This window comes from Sinohyriopsis cumingii, chromosome 17, assembly GCF_028554795.1.
Source record: "Sinohyriopsis cumingii isolate HCF-2022 chromosome 17, ASM2855479v2, whole genome shotgun sequence".
Classification (NCBI taxonomy): Eukaryota; Metazoa; Mollusca; class Bivalvia; order Unionida; family Unionidae; genus Sinohyriopsis; species Sinohyriopsis cumingii.
The window spans coordinates 107,300,659-107,315,485 of record NC_142977.1 but is presented as its reverse complement, the minus strand read 5'-3'; the positions used below and the strand labels follow the sequence as shown (position 1 = coordinate 107,315,485).

Sequence of the window (14,827 nt, the reverse complement as noted above, 5' to 3'; positions counted from 1 at the left end):
TACCTCTCATCTTTCAACCATGCTATGCATTATGGTTTAAGGTCCATCACTACAAAGGTTTTCATTATACATCTCATCTTTCAACCATGCTATGCAACATGGTAAAGTGGTCCAACACTACAAAAGTTCTACATCTCATCTTTCAACCATGCTATGCATTATGGTCTAAGGTCCATCACTACAAAGGTTTTCATTATACATCTCATCTTTCAACCAATGCTATGCAACATGGTAAAGTGGTCCAACACTACAGAAGTTCTCATTATACCTCTCATCTTTCAACCATGCTATGCATTATGGTTTAAGGTCCATCACTACAAAGGTTTTCATTATACATCTCATCTTTCAACCATGCTATGCAACATGGTAAAGTGGTCCATCACTACAAAAGTTCTCATTATACCTCTCATCTTTCAACCATGCTATGCATTATGGTTTAAGGTCCATCACTACAAAGGTTTTCATTATACATCTCATCTTTCAACCATGCTATGCATTATGGTATAAGGTCCATCACTACAAAGGTTTTCATTATACATCTCATCTTTCAACCATGCTATGCATTATGGTTTAAGGTCCATCACTACAAAGGTTTTCATTATACATCTCATCTTTCAACCATGCTATGCAACATGGTAAAGTGGTCCCATACTATAAAGGTTCTCATTACACTTCTCATTTTTCAACCATGCTATACAGTGTGGTATATGGTACCTCAATACAATGCCCCTCATCATATCACTTACCTCATATAACAAAGGTATACTGATTCATCCCATTAAACTGGTCAAATTCTGTTTTATCAATACTACTTAAAATATTTTTGCTTCATTTTAGACATTTTCGTTCATGACAATTAATCACAATGTGATTTCACATCAATAAAAACATCTATTTTTGTTTATATTCACTGAGGAAACAAAGCCATGTTGGAACTTCCCTCAATATAATGCTTAAATATTTGTAATTTTATGAATAGCATTAGAAAGAGGGAACACTGTATGAAGGATAATTTCTAAGCAAGAATCCATTGTGAATATTTAGCAACTTTTCACCAAACATATAAAACTGAACGGTAGAGTGATTGTAATAACCACTGCTGAGACAGAGTGAGAGACACTCTACTTTTACAGAAACAAAAAAAGAAAAGAAACCACATGTAAGCGTCAGGTTCATAAGACATGAAGACACTGAAACAAGCTGTAACATGATTGCATGGACTATTCATTAGAATAAAGAATACTTGAAATGCTGTTATCTTTTTTTATTCTCCAATTCTCTTTACAGCGTTTTGCTTGATGTTTTCCCACACCAAGAAATATACATGCTGATATCCAAGATACATTCTCTAATCCAGCCGGTATAGCACTTCCACATGAAGTACACAAGTGACATGATTTCCCAAGAACTGAGGTATAAGAGTGACATGTTTGTATTTGGCACAGACCTACTGCTTTTATACAGACTCTACAAAACACACACTGCTGTATTCATTTGCTAAAAGCTCAAAAACTAAACTTATGATTGCTGGCTTCAACATCTAACAAGTACAATATTTCCAAATGTATGGGTAAAAGTGGAGAAAAAGCATAATCACTTAAATATTTTCAGTTGCAGCTAAACCTGCATAATTATTTTCAGTTGATGCAGATACAGCTTTATTAATGCATAGTATATTCTTTCAGTTGACATAACAAATACTGCAAAATATTTCAAGAATATCAAGTGAATATTGCTTTGCTATAAGTTTAATTTCTAACTTTTTATATTTTGACCCAATTATCCTATTTAAGACATTGATGTAAATAAAAATAGATCATTCTGTAGCCAAAGAAACTGTACAAACACGTATTTTAGAGTTTAACAAGCCAATACTGAGAAATTACTGAAATTATGTACATGATCGGCCAAACAACATTATCTTTGGGAACCAAAACTAATTTTAAAGTCACCTGAACACACTATGAATCCCCAAACAGTAATAAAGAAATATCATCGTCTTTTAGAAATTGAACTGTATTTTACTCTACAGTAAATACCCTTTAGTTTTTAGTTTTTGTATGTCTGTTTAGTTTAGTTTAATAAAAGTGAAATATCTTCTTTTATTTTTTTTTTTTTTCTTGTTTAACTTGTACTACATTATGCATATGCTGAACACATATCTATCAAAAATTTCTGTATGTTGTCCAAAAATTACTATAAGCAACATGTTAGCCAAGGGCATACAATAATCTCTAATTGTGCTGATTGCTAAAAATATATTTCTTCATATTCTATATTGCTTTAAAACAGGTATCCCTGGTAAATGTTTTATGATCTACTCCAAACTGAAGGTGGAAGAGGTTTTGGCCTCAAAAGATGTAAATTCATACTATTTCCTGTTTATTGGGAACCTTTTATATTAATTCTTGGATTGTGAAAAATATTATCCATGTGTTCACTCTGATTACTGCAGCAATACTACTGTCTCATTTAACTTTGCCAGCCATGGTCAGGTTATTAGTGTCAGGAATTTTCCAATCAGTTTGTTCAGTGTGATGACTTGCTGGGTGAATACAATAAAATCAGTGAGGAGTGTCATCAAACCTATTATGGCTGCAATAAAATCTATGATAAAGTGAATAGACAAAAGATGAGGTGGACATCTACCATAATCAGAGTTTGAATAGACAAAAGATGAGGTGGACATTACCATAATCAGGGTTTGAATAGACAAAAGATGAGGTGGACATTACCATAATCAGGGTTTGAATAGACAAAAGATGAGGTGGACATCTACCATAATCAGGGTTTGTGTTTTGAGGAGCCTGATTGCTCGTGTGCTGTCGCGCTCCTTAAATTGTTTCCAGAGAGCAGTCCATCATTCTCACCTATCTCATTGTTCAAAACAAAGGTTTCCAGATGCTTTCTGAGCAAACTTCTTAAATTTTTTGCCCGATTTCATGCCAGTTGCCTTTCACAAATATTGATATGTTCCTCCATTTTGATATATGATGTCATGTGCCATAAACGATGATATAAATATTTTAGCAGCAGGAAGTCTTTACAATGTTAATTAATTTAGTGAAATGATAAAACAATGAACATATTAATCCAAACAATTTAGGTTTTTTGGGGACATCATCATATAAAACCTGAGTTTATGTCATCTGCTGAGAAGATAAAAGGCAATTCAGTTCAGCTGGTCACATTTTGTCACTACCAGTAGTATATTGTATGTCATTTTATGTGTGAATGCATGCAAAAGTTTGAATAGAATGAAATGCAAACTTAAGAAACAAATCTCCGCAAATTTTATTACATATTATCCTCATACTCTCCTCACTCCCCCTACACCCACTCCTTCTGGACAGTGACTCTAGGGTCAGAAACCCAAGTCTATTTATAACACGTCTTCCAGCTATAAGTGGACACACAGTTATAAATCATATTATGTTTGAAAAAGGTCACTTTAATTTTAAAACTAATGTACGTTTAATTCTGAATTCACTGCAGGGGCCCCAGGAGAGGAAAAACAACATCACTCATGCAGAGGATTCACTTATGGTTTGATGACTCCTCCCCAGATAGAGTTTGGACAATTGGACAAATAAAACAGACATAAAGATGAACAGTCTCACAATATAGCTGATGCTGACATAAAAGATGTGAAAAATAGACTACTGACCCCTCTGAAGACATCGGATGAAAGATTTCTGAAGCCATCAGGAACCTGCTTGACAGCATGACCCACTGTTCTGAGGGGGTTTACTATGGTGTCCATCTTAAAAACATAATAGAAAACATCTGTGTGAGACACAAAACAGTTTATCCTATTTCTTTACTTACTTACATACACAATTTTGAATATGAATTTTACTATAGGTGTTCAACATAAAAGCTTCTCAACATGTGTGCATAGTAAAATCCCAGTTTTTGCAAATGCCATAAACAATATACTTTTGAAAAGTTTCTTTGAATAAATTATCAAAAATTGTAGTGAAACAGCACAATCTGACTTTGAATGTAGACTCAAGTCGAGAATGAGTGTACTCTCAAGTTGAGAAGCTGACTTTAAATGTACACTCAAGTTGAGAAGCTGAAGGAGTGTACACTCAAGTTGAAAAGCTGACTGATTGTACACTCAAGCTGAGAATCTGACTGCACAATTAAGGTGAGAATCTGAACTTGATTGTACACTCAAGTTCAAAAGCTGACTGATTGTACACTCAAAGTGAGAATCTGAACTTACACTCAAGTTGAAAAGCTGACTGAGTGTACACTCAAGGTGAGAATCTGAACTTGAGTGTACACTCAAGGTGAGAAACTCACTTTGAGCTTGTGCTTCAGTTATGTTAGACATCATATTCTCAAAACATGTTGAATAAGAAACTGGCCACTCTTTTCTGCTGCTGAACATTTGAATTATGAATGCCTTGCACTTTTTGTGGGTGAACTGAATGCAGTGTCCATGTTAATGGGGAAAAGAACAGCATAACATTATTAAAGCAAATGTAAAAAGGACTATCTTTATCCATTTTTCAGGACTTTAATCAAAATTTTTTTTTAGTAAATTACGTTTCTCCCAGAATACGTACCCAATCAAGTTAATGCAAGAAAATAAACACTGCTACCTCTCAAATCCAGCAATATCCTATAAAACCATCTTTCCTGTCTATATGACATATAGACAGAAAGGCATAAAATCTTATCCATTAGCTCCCAGGTGGTGACCCATCGATTGGATGTTTACCACATTCAGCTTTTTGATATATCAACAATGCTTAAATTTGCAGGCAGGTGTGTGTGCAACTGAGTATGTATTCAACAGAGAAATACCATTTACTAAACAAATTTACTCTCTCCCTTGAACACACATTAATGAGAATAGGTGAGAGCAGAAAGAAAGACTTGATCATTTTACCTTTAACAGAGACACCTGGCTGGATTCCTCACATGAAGGATAAACTGTTACCCTAATATGAGAACAGCACAATGGACAGACAAGTATCCATTGAAAATAACACCCAATTAAGAAGAATGAGTTATCCTTATCCAGCAAAAATGTATGAGTGAATCCATTGAAAGTGCTAAACCTACACCTGTCAGGAGGTTGTGCTAATGTTAAATTGGCCTGGTGGTCATCTGGGCTACAGCCATTTGACCTACCAGATTCAATTTGTGTCTCTCTTCTTAAGCTAGATCATGTAGATAAAAGCCTGAACCGGCCTCAGTTAGGTCTCTAACTAAAATATTATATTTGAATGTGATCACTGAATGCAAAGATGAAGATGAAATCATCATGAGGCATATCTGATCTTCTGAGATCTCCTAGTAAGCCATGCATATTACCACATCAACCATGAAGTATGGTCTTGATGGGTTGTATCAACTTTCCCAGCATTTGCAAGAAGAGACACTACAAGGCTTCCTGACCCATCTCTGTGCGTTTCAAGTACTGCCTGAAAGCATGGGCCAGTTCTGTATTGCTGCCTCTCTTGATGTATCAACTGAGACAAAAAAGATTATCAATCTTTACTTTTCCGCAAATGGCAGTCTGTTCTTAGCGATGAAGTCTGGTTGCATCATTAGGACCACGGAGAGAATCTCACGAGCTCCAATTTAAAGTTTACATCGAATAGTGGCAGATTTTCAACAGCATGACTACAATGAGTACTTCAATCCTGCAGTTGGCTCACTTTTATCTCTTGCTTTTTTAGGTGGAAATGTTAGCTCTAGTTACTAGCAAAAGCTACCATTTCACGATCTCTGGTATTTTCTGGCATGGAATCTATCAGTATAAGGAACTGGCATATGCGCTGACCATAATTTCTGCAATGGGTTTTCCCACAGGAATTCCTGCTGTGAAAATTGTGTTGCTCCACTGATGCAGGAATGATACCACACCTCTTCCTCAATAACTTGTGCAGAGTTAAGTCATGGACCTGCTTTTAACACAGAGTCAGGCATCAATCCCATGTTTTTCCCCAGAAATAACAAAAATATCTGGCCCTTGTTTGTTTCACATGAAGAAAATCGTGATCAAAATTGGTAAATGAAACACTGATCTATTGCTCATTTTAATGATTGTTAAATATGGTTAGTACCCGGAAATTTAGAATAAATGCCATAAGATTCAATAGTTTTAATAAGAAATCACATATTTGTTAGATTTACCAAGAAAAATTCTTAACATACTGCAAATAATATATGGTGAAATAGCAAACAATGAAAAATGTTGGCAAACAGGTGGCAGCAACATAAAAAATAAAAACCAATTAAAGATGTTATGTCAGGTGAAATTTCATGCCTTAATCGTTTGATTTGCTTCACTGTAATCAGTATAATCATGGTATGTGCTCTTATATTCAGGCACGTAAAGAGTCAGTTGACTGCCACATTGCAAGAACTTCTGTGATAACCTCATTAAGTGCTGCCTGTTTGGTGCCAAAAAAGTTTTGATTTAATTTATCTTTGCTTTGATTCAGCTGTGAATTTGATACTTGTTCAGCATCAGAGTCCAACCACTCAGTGCACATCTGACTTTAATCCTTAAGCTTGTGAAGGCAGGACCCATTTTATTTTCCAGTTAACAACCCTTTGATTGAGCTACAAATCTGATACTTGTTCAGTTCTCAGTTAATAGATTTTATCTGAACTCACTGTAATCATGCCTCACAATTGGCACATGTACAGTTGCGACACATATTTAATAGATATCACAGATTGTATGTTCAAAGTGTCACAGTGCACTATATAAGTACCCATAGATGACAGTCAGAGTCAACAATATTTATGATGGATGAACTGTTGGGCTTTGTACTGGATGACATTTCAACAATGGTATTTACCGATACCACAAATCACAAAAGTATGGACTTTACTTTCACTATTTATCTGTAAGATGTATGGAATCAACATACTACAGGATACTGTGAACTGGGTCATTCTGGCCACAATATTTATACCAGTGTGTGACCTATAATAGAATTCATGGACTTATCATGTAAACGGGTTAAAAATATCACACACTGATTTCTATGGATTTTTTACTTGATGAAGGACAAAATATATGTCAATGTATCTGTAACATACTCCACTCCATACTATAATTAACTTTATGGTTTTGTCTTTATTTTCCCTTTCTTTCCATCTATAAATTTATCCAGTCTGGCTTGTTTATTTTTCCAAAGTGCAATTCTGATTTCCTTTCAACAAGTCAACCCTTTCAGGTTTCAACATGGTTTCTTCAAATTAATTTCTACCTTGTTGAAAAAAGAAATTTCCTTTAATTTTGAATGAACAATGACACTAGAATGTATCAATTCAACACAAAAAGCAAAGGCTTAATACATAATGTTCTCAGCAGTAATGTAACAGTCTTTTAAGGTTGCTTATCTAGAAATTAAAGGTATTTTACAATCCAAAATGAACAATTCCATTAAAATGCTATCTAATCACATTTATTCTCAATACAATTATAAAGCGAGTATTAAACATTACAATCTGCCCTCACCCCTTTTGTCTCTTTGTGTCAATCTGCCCTCACCCCTTTTGTCTCTTTGTGTCAATCTCCACCCATTTCTTAGTGTTTCAAAAGCTCACTTGGTAACTCATGCCTTCACTTATGTCATAGTACATGTGTTTGGGTGTGTGTGTGTATGATTTTGATTTTTAACGTAGCTTTAACAATTTTTCAGTCATATTGCTACGATGTCTGCAGTGTAACAGTTTTTAATGATGTTTAGCACTGGGGCATCATGTTGCAGACATGTAGCATGATGTCCCACTAAGTCACATTATCCTAACACCAGGTCGACCAGTCCTAACACTAACCTCTTAATGCTGAGTGCCTAGCAAGGCAGCTGTTAGTACCATTTTTGTAAGTCTTTTATGTGTTTGGATCCCACTGTGAGTTTTTGAGGGCGAGATGTATTTTGGCTGAGACTTTAAGTCGCTGGAGGACTCAACCTGAAACAGTCATCACTGGGTCAGCAAGGCTGTCTGCTAAGCGAGCTTGAAAAATAGGTTAAGAGGAATCAAATCTGCTGCTGCAGTTGCAAAACTATTTGCAAAAACTTTCCATAAAACCCACTCCATCTTGGAAATGATTCCATGAGCTCTATAATCAAAAACTTTCCATAAAATCCACTCCATGCTGGAAATGATTCCATGAGCTCTATAATCAAAAACTTTCCATAAAATCCACTCCATGTTGGAAATGATTCCATGAGCTCTATAATCAATCCATGCCCTGCATAGGTGTGTCAACTACCTCTGCTACTGTACTTAAACTTGGAGAGTAATTTTTTGAAGGAAAAAAAGGCAGGTATGATTGAATCCAAGAGTGAGCTCTCAAGCTTTGGAGTGTTGCGGATATGATTCCAGGTCTGCTAAAACTCCAAATCAAACCGTAAAACTATTGTGGAACATATCTTTAATCAAGAACAATGCAGAGGTTCAAATCTTCAGAATATTCACAAAGTCTGGTGTTTTTAAAATGTATACTTACCTTTCTTTGAAGTTCACTCTTGTGTTTTTCCCACATCCCTGGAGCTAGAAATTTCATTACATATTCTTTCATTCCTGGGTGGTGTTCCCACACTTCTGGATTTAAAAGGGACTGTAATATAAATTAACAGCACAGTAGCCAATGTCAACTATTTAGAGTACATCATTCAACTTGTTCTGAAAGATCTTGAGTAGCCTATCTGAATACATGCAAAACTTTGTTTGCTGCTTTCTAATTAAAGATGTATATTAGAGGAAATTACAAGTATTTCTATGAAATAATGTTTTTTATAAAAGTAAAAATCTATAATTTCCATTACTCGAATTCAAACTGAAAAAAAGAATAGGATGAGAACTGAAAAAAAGAATAGGATGAGACACTTAGGAGGATGAATAAATAGATAAACAGTCTGACATTTTTAACATCAAAACATATTCTATTCAAGCTCTTAATACACTTGTCTACAAAAGTTATGGCAAAGTAGGCATTCAATTTAATTTCAAGCTGTCTGAAATAGGCTTTAGCTACATAATGATGCATCAGTAATCATGAATAAACCCACCCTGTCTTAAATAGTCCTCTATGTAGACACCATTGCAGTTTGACTGTCCGATACTAATGGCCAAAAGGTGTCAATGATTTTGGCCTTTTTTGGTCAAAGGTATGTGATCTTGCACTAAACCTACTGCACAGAAACCATTATTTTCTCATCTGACATGACCTTGATCTATGGCCATTCACATACTTTGGTCAAGGAATTTACTTTGAAACAAAAGTCGTTAAGAAAAAAAATATCTGAATCACCATGACTGATCTTTGGCCTTTTGACCCCCCAAATCAATAGGCTTCTTCCATACCTTTCACAAATTTTGGACACATTTATGGTTTTGAATAAATTTTTAGACAAAAACCATTTTCCTTTTTTCAGTAAGTAACCAAGAACATTGACCAAAAATACAGATCTTTTATTACTCAAAGTGCAAGCCACCTACAAAGTCTAGTCCAAGTCTGTGTAGAACTGAGATTATAGTGTGGAAATCCTTCAATTCTTTCATTCACAGTTATCTTGACCCTTTGAACACATAATCGGTAGGATTCTCCTTACCAAGTAAAAGACATTCACAAAGTTTGGGAAAGGCAGATGGTGTTTAAAAAAAAGGCACTGTGCGGAAACAAAACAAGGGTCACAGATGGATGGATGTACATCATAACAATATACACTACACCTTTTGTAGACATGTAACAAGAGTCCTACAATGGAACTGATGCTCTACTGGCCAAGAGGAATTTTCAGGAATCCAAGACCATCGATTCAAAATTAACAGCAACAAGACTATTCAAGGAAATATTGGTGCTATTTTGATTAAGGACCAGCTAGATATAATGAGAATTGTTTTGGTAAACGTTCTGGTGTAGCAATAACATGATTTTCCAGATAGCACCATTGTTGTCAGTTCAGCACCATTTTTTTTATGGAGCAGCTAGGCTTCATCTGAAGTTATTTAATGAAAAATCTATGTTGATATGTCCATCCTCTCAGATGGAATAGTGATAACAAGATTTTCAAAATGGTTATGGTGGCAGCCATGATATTAGATCTCCAAGCAGCTCTATCTTCATGTAGGGCCAACTAGACCAGGTGATGAATGTGTGTGCAAAGTTTCATTTAAATATTATAACAAACTGAGAGACGGATAACAGACAACAGGCAGTCTCATAAGCTCTTCTTGCTGGTAACCAGTCAAATTAAAAATTGTACTGGTTCAATTTTTTTTTATATCAAATGGTATTTAGTTTCTGATTATGTCAAGGTGGTCTTGCTCAGCTAGGGTTGTTTTCCTGCAGAACTGACACAACATTTGACAAGCAAAAGGATTTGGTCCAATAAAGCTAAATGATGTTATTGTACACTTACCATTCCAAGACAGTCATCTTAATATTGTTTTTGTTTGCTTTCTAACAGCATTTAAAGTTGTGTACATATGTGTTTCTATGTCTTGCAATCTGTATGTGACTTAGATTTTGTTATCTCTTAAGTGAAATGAACTCCCTCTTGCTTTATGATAGTGTACTGTACATAGCAGTTTCCTTCCACATTTATGGTTCTTAAACTTTAGTAATACAATACCATCAACCTGAGGACATCGGCCTCCTTTCACGTGAATTTGATAGATTCTATTGTTTCCTATGCATTCTTCTGTGTGCAGTGAAAACTGTTTTACTACATATTCTAAGTAAAGGTTCTACAAAAGAGAATGCTGAACACCCCCCCACCGAAAACTAGATTTGTGTTTGTAAAACACATGCACTCCATGCAGGCCAGAAATGTCCAACTAGATTCGTCAATAGTAAAACATGTATTGAACAATGAACGCCAAAAGGTCTATTTCCAAGATCTACACATTTTGAAAAATTGCTATAAGAGCATGAAAATTTAATCAAGGCATACTCAAGCATAAAAACATGCCAACCAAATTTCATTTCTCTACCTTTAATCACTTTTGCTTAAATGCCCAAAAAGTTAAAAAGCTTTTAAAACTTTTAGAAAATTAAGGAGTATCATAAGAGGATTTTCAGGATGGCTGCCATGGTGGCAACATTGGCTCTCAGAATGGTTCCATTTTCATTTAGCACCAGTTAGACAGTTAATTACTCTTCTGGTGAAGAACCAATGTTGATACGACTTTCAACCCAGAGAAGCAATTAGATTTTCAAGATGGCCACTCTGGTGGATATCAGATTAGCACACTTTTTGTTCATGAACAACTTAAGATCACAAGAAGTCTTCTAGTGAAAAGTTCATGCTGAAATGACTTCTTTTTCAGGAGGCAATAACAAGATTTTCATGATGGTTGGACCATTTTCATTAACATTCAACTAATCATCATAAAAAGTCTTCTGGTGAAAACCCTAATTTGATAAGACTTCCTGTTCAAAAGAAGGTCAAACAAGATTTTCAAGATGGCTGCTATGGCAGCCATATGGATAACAGATCAGCATTATTGGATAACATATGGATAACAGATCAGCATTATTGTCTTTCAGGGCCAACCAGACATCAAAAGAAGTCTTTCAGTGAAAACTCCATGGTTATGTGACCATCAGGAGGAGCAGCATAAACAAGATTTTCAAGATGGCTGCTGTGGTAGCCATACTGGTTGTCTGAGCTGCACCATTTTCTTTTAGGATCAACGAGACTTTGAGATGAAGTTTCACAGCAATCCTCAATGTAGTTTAGGTGGAGTAGCAATAAAAATCTTTTGCTAAAGGACAAATGTATGTTGGACGACAGAAAACAGGCCATCTCAAAAGCTCTTCTGGTCTATGACCAGTGGAGCTAAAAATAACATCAGTCACCAGAACCAAATCAGGTCATAAGATCCATACAGGGATATAAATATTCAATTTAGATTTGGTTTGGCTCAATAACTTTTCAGAAATACCTTGATTTCATGGCAGACTGATAAGTGAATTCTGAGTATAATCTAGATTTACTTATAGTAAGAACATCTGAGAGGCACAGATAAAGGTTCAGTTTCTGGTGATGTTTGAAATTTCCAGTCCAATTATTTTTAGTAACCAATCAGATAAAGCAATGTATTTCAAGCCAGAAAGAGGTATCATTAGAAATTATATCTTCTGAATCATGTTTCTTCACTTTCATAAATGTGAAAGCTATAATCTGATTGGTGAATTGTTCAGTCTACAGAAACATGACTTTGAAATGGTCAGAGGTGAAAATCAAGTTGAACATAGACAAATAAATAAAAAAAAACTTAATTGTCTGTATATAAGATTAACTTACCATATTTGCAAAGTTAAAAAGTAAGTGGAAGAAAGAACCATTAAACTGTTTACTTCCATTATGCTTCTACATATAAATGAATATAGCATGGGTCGGTGACATGTAAAATATACTGGATATTTCACTGTCTTAATTCTGCTGTAAAAGGTATACTTAGACTACAGATGTGAGAAAACAATACAATTTATGCAAACCTTTATGTTATTTTTTTTTTAAATCCTGAGTCAGTGTGTTGTCAATTGAAATGAAGAGAAAATTAATGCAGAAAATAATTCAGTGGTCACTAACACATCAATCCATGCTAATTAATAAAGAGAACACTAATCAGAAGCTATGGCCTGCTTCACTTTTGCTCTAGCCTTGCTGTCCCCAATTTTATCAACGACATCTTGCAGAAAGTTTACACCAACTGACTCATGTACAGATAGGTTGTGCTTCAGTCTGAGAACTCAGATGCTTGGTTTTATGTGTTATGCCTTCTTCCAGTACTTACGTTTAACCAACATGTATTGTATTTGCACTTTTTTGGTGTGTTAACAGTGTGTCTTTCCTTTGTGTTCACTTGTGTTGCAAACAATACACTGGTCTTGTCTGCAACTGAGTTGAATCTCTTTCATATGTTAAGAGATGCTATTATTTGATCTTTCTTTGTTGACCTTGAGCCAAGGAAACTCCTGCAGCTAAGAATTGTTAAAATCTCATTTTTGTAGCTTTTATCATAATCCTTGTTGGAGTAAAATTTAGTTTCATACCGTTCTCTTGACTATTCATTCAACTTTTCACCATCTTAAGAAAATGATCCATCCAGATGCATTCCCAGGAAAATTATCATAGCCATACATAATGGTTCCAAAGTGTCCAGTGATAGATTCCTTGATGAAGCCCTATCCTCCAGGCAATTAAATTCATTCTGATGTAACCATAAAAAAACAGTACTGTCTGCTTCCATTGGTTGTATCAACCGAAGCTGTAGCTGGTTTGAGTTCTAACTGCTAAATTTCTGCATAAATATACAATGCACCCTTTTGGTACTACTCATTGGTAGGTATGAATGATGCTTGTGTAAACATTGCTCTGATAAAATGGGAACTATTGCACTTTCAAGTTACTAGCCAAAATTTACTTTTTCATGAACAAGTAACCTTGAAAAAGTTGCTTGTCCATAAAAATTCCGACTATACAGACAATGTCCAGTGTCAGCGTCCATCAGCTCTTCAATAAGTGACAAATCTTGATTTTAATCAGAATGTGTGGACAGCACAGAACTAAAATGCCTTCCTCATAGGGTGGGTGGACGGAAGAGGAGAAACTGTTTTAAAGAGAATATTACCTGTAGGTATTGGTCTAAAGCTTTCCTGCGTTTATTGAGAAATTCTTCATTCATATTCTTTCGAACTGTTTTGGAAGGAAGAGAGGGGTGAGCAAAATCTGGAAACTAGAAGACAATCCAATATTACTGGAATAATAATTTTACTATGAACAGTAATAATACTATAATTGCAATTATTGTGACTGAAAGCAAGGAATTACAAATATAAGCTAAAATCAGATTGGATTACCTAGGCATAAATCTACTTTCTATAGTGTTACATTAAGTATTATTCAGGGAGTTTATTTCAATTTGAGTATACCAGTTAAGAATAATGTGAAAAAGCTTGAATGGAATCACTAACATGGGTACTGTTAACAGTATATTATATGCGCATCCTGTTTAATAAAACACTATGCATATAATTTATATGTTTGTGCAGAACCCACTTTTCATTTTTAAGTCACACTGATTTTGTCATCTAATATTTAGGCCCCAAAATCAAATACAATTTTTCACTTACTCCAATGTTAACCATCCACAAATTTTGGTCCTGGTATGTGAAGTACAATGCATGCTATTTTGCACAAACTATATTTATATTTTCAGTCCCAGCAACTTTGACCTTTGACCCCAAAATCAAATAACAAAAATTTCTTACCCCAAGAACAAGCAATCCACAAAGTTTGGTAACCATAGATGGCCTTGATCTTTGACCTCAAAATCAATAGAGTTCTTTACCTCAAGTGCAAGACATACTCTAAGTGTGGTAACTGTAGATGTCAGACAACTTGAGTTATTTTGCAGAAATTATTTTTATTCTTTCAGTCACAGTGTCTGTGACATTGACCTTAAAACTTTTCACCCTGAAATGCAAAGGATCCTTCCTTACCCTGAAATGCATAGGATCCTTCCTTACCCTGAATGCAAGTCATCCCAAAACAATCTGGAAAGTGCAGATGGTGGAGACCCTGAGTTACTGTGCTGAAATGGTCTTTTTTTCAGTTATAAAGAACTTTACCTTGGAGTTTTTCACTTTGAAATCGACAGTGTTTTTCCTTACCCCAAGCATATGCCACCATCAAAGTTTGGTAACTGTAGATGGTGATTGTGAGGAAACCAAACTGGTAACAGATGGATAGAAGATCAACATCATAATGATATCCACAGCCATTTAACCTCTGTCGGCTCGATCAATGTGGATATGTGAGAAAGTTGCCAG

General features: G+C 35.1%; 1 protein-coding gene across 5 annotated transcripts in view; it reads right to left on the bottom strand.

Annotated features, from left to right (window-relative positions):
- The window catches only part of LOC149779629 (sorting nexin-13-like), a 122,111-nt gene that overhangs the window by 22,696 nt on the left and 84,588 nt on the right, over nucleotides 1–14,827 (bottom strand). For all 5 annotated transcript variants that reach the window (XM_089940418.1, XM_089940419.1, XM_089940421.1 and 2 more), the window contains 3 exons: nucleotides 13,627–13,731; nucleotides 8,492–8,602; nucleotides 3,668–3,763 (listed from right to left, as the gene is read on the bottom strand). In XM_089940418.1, coding sequence (XP_089796544.1) covers nucleotides 3,668–3,763; nucleotides 8,492–8,602; nucleotides 13,627–13,731 — 312 coding nt within the window. The remainder of the gene's footprint in view (nucleotides 1–3,667; nucleotides 3,764–8,491; nucleotides 8,603–13,626; nucleotides 13,732–14,827) is intronic.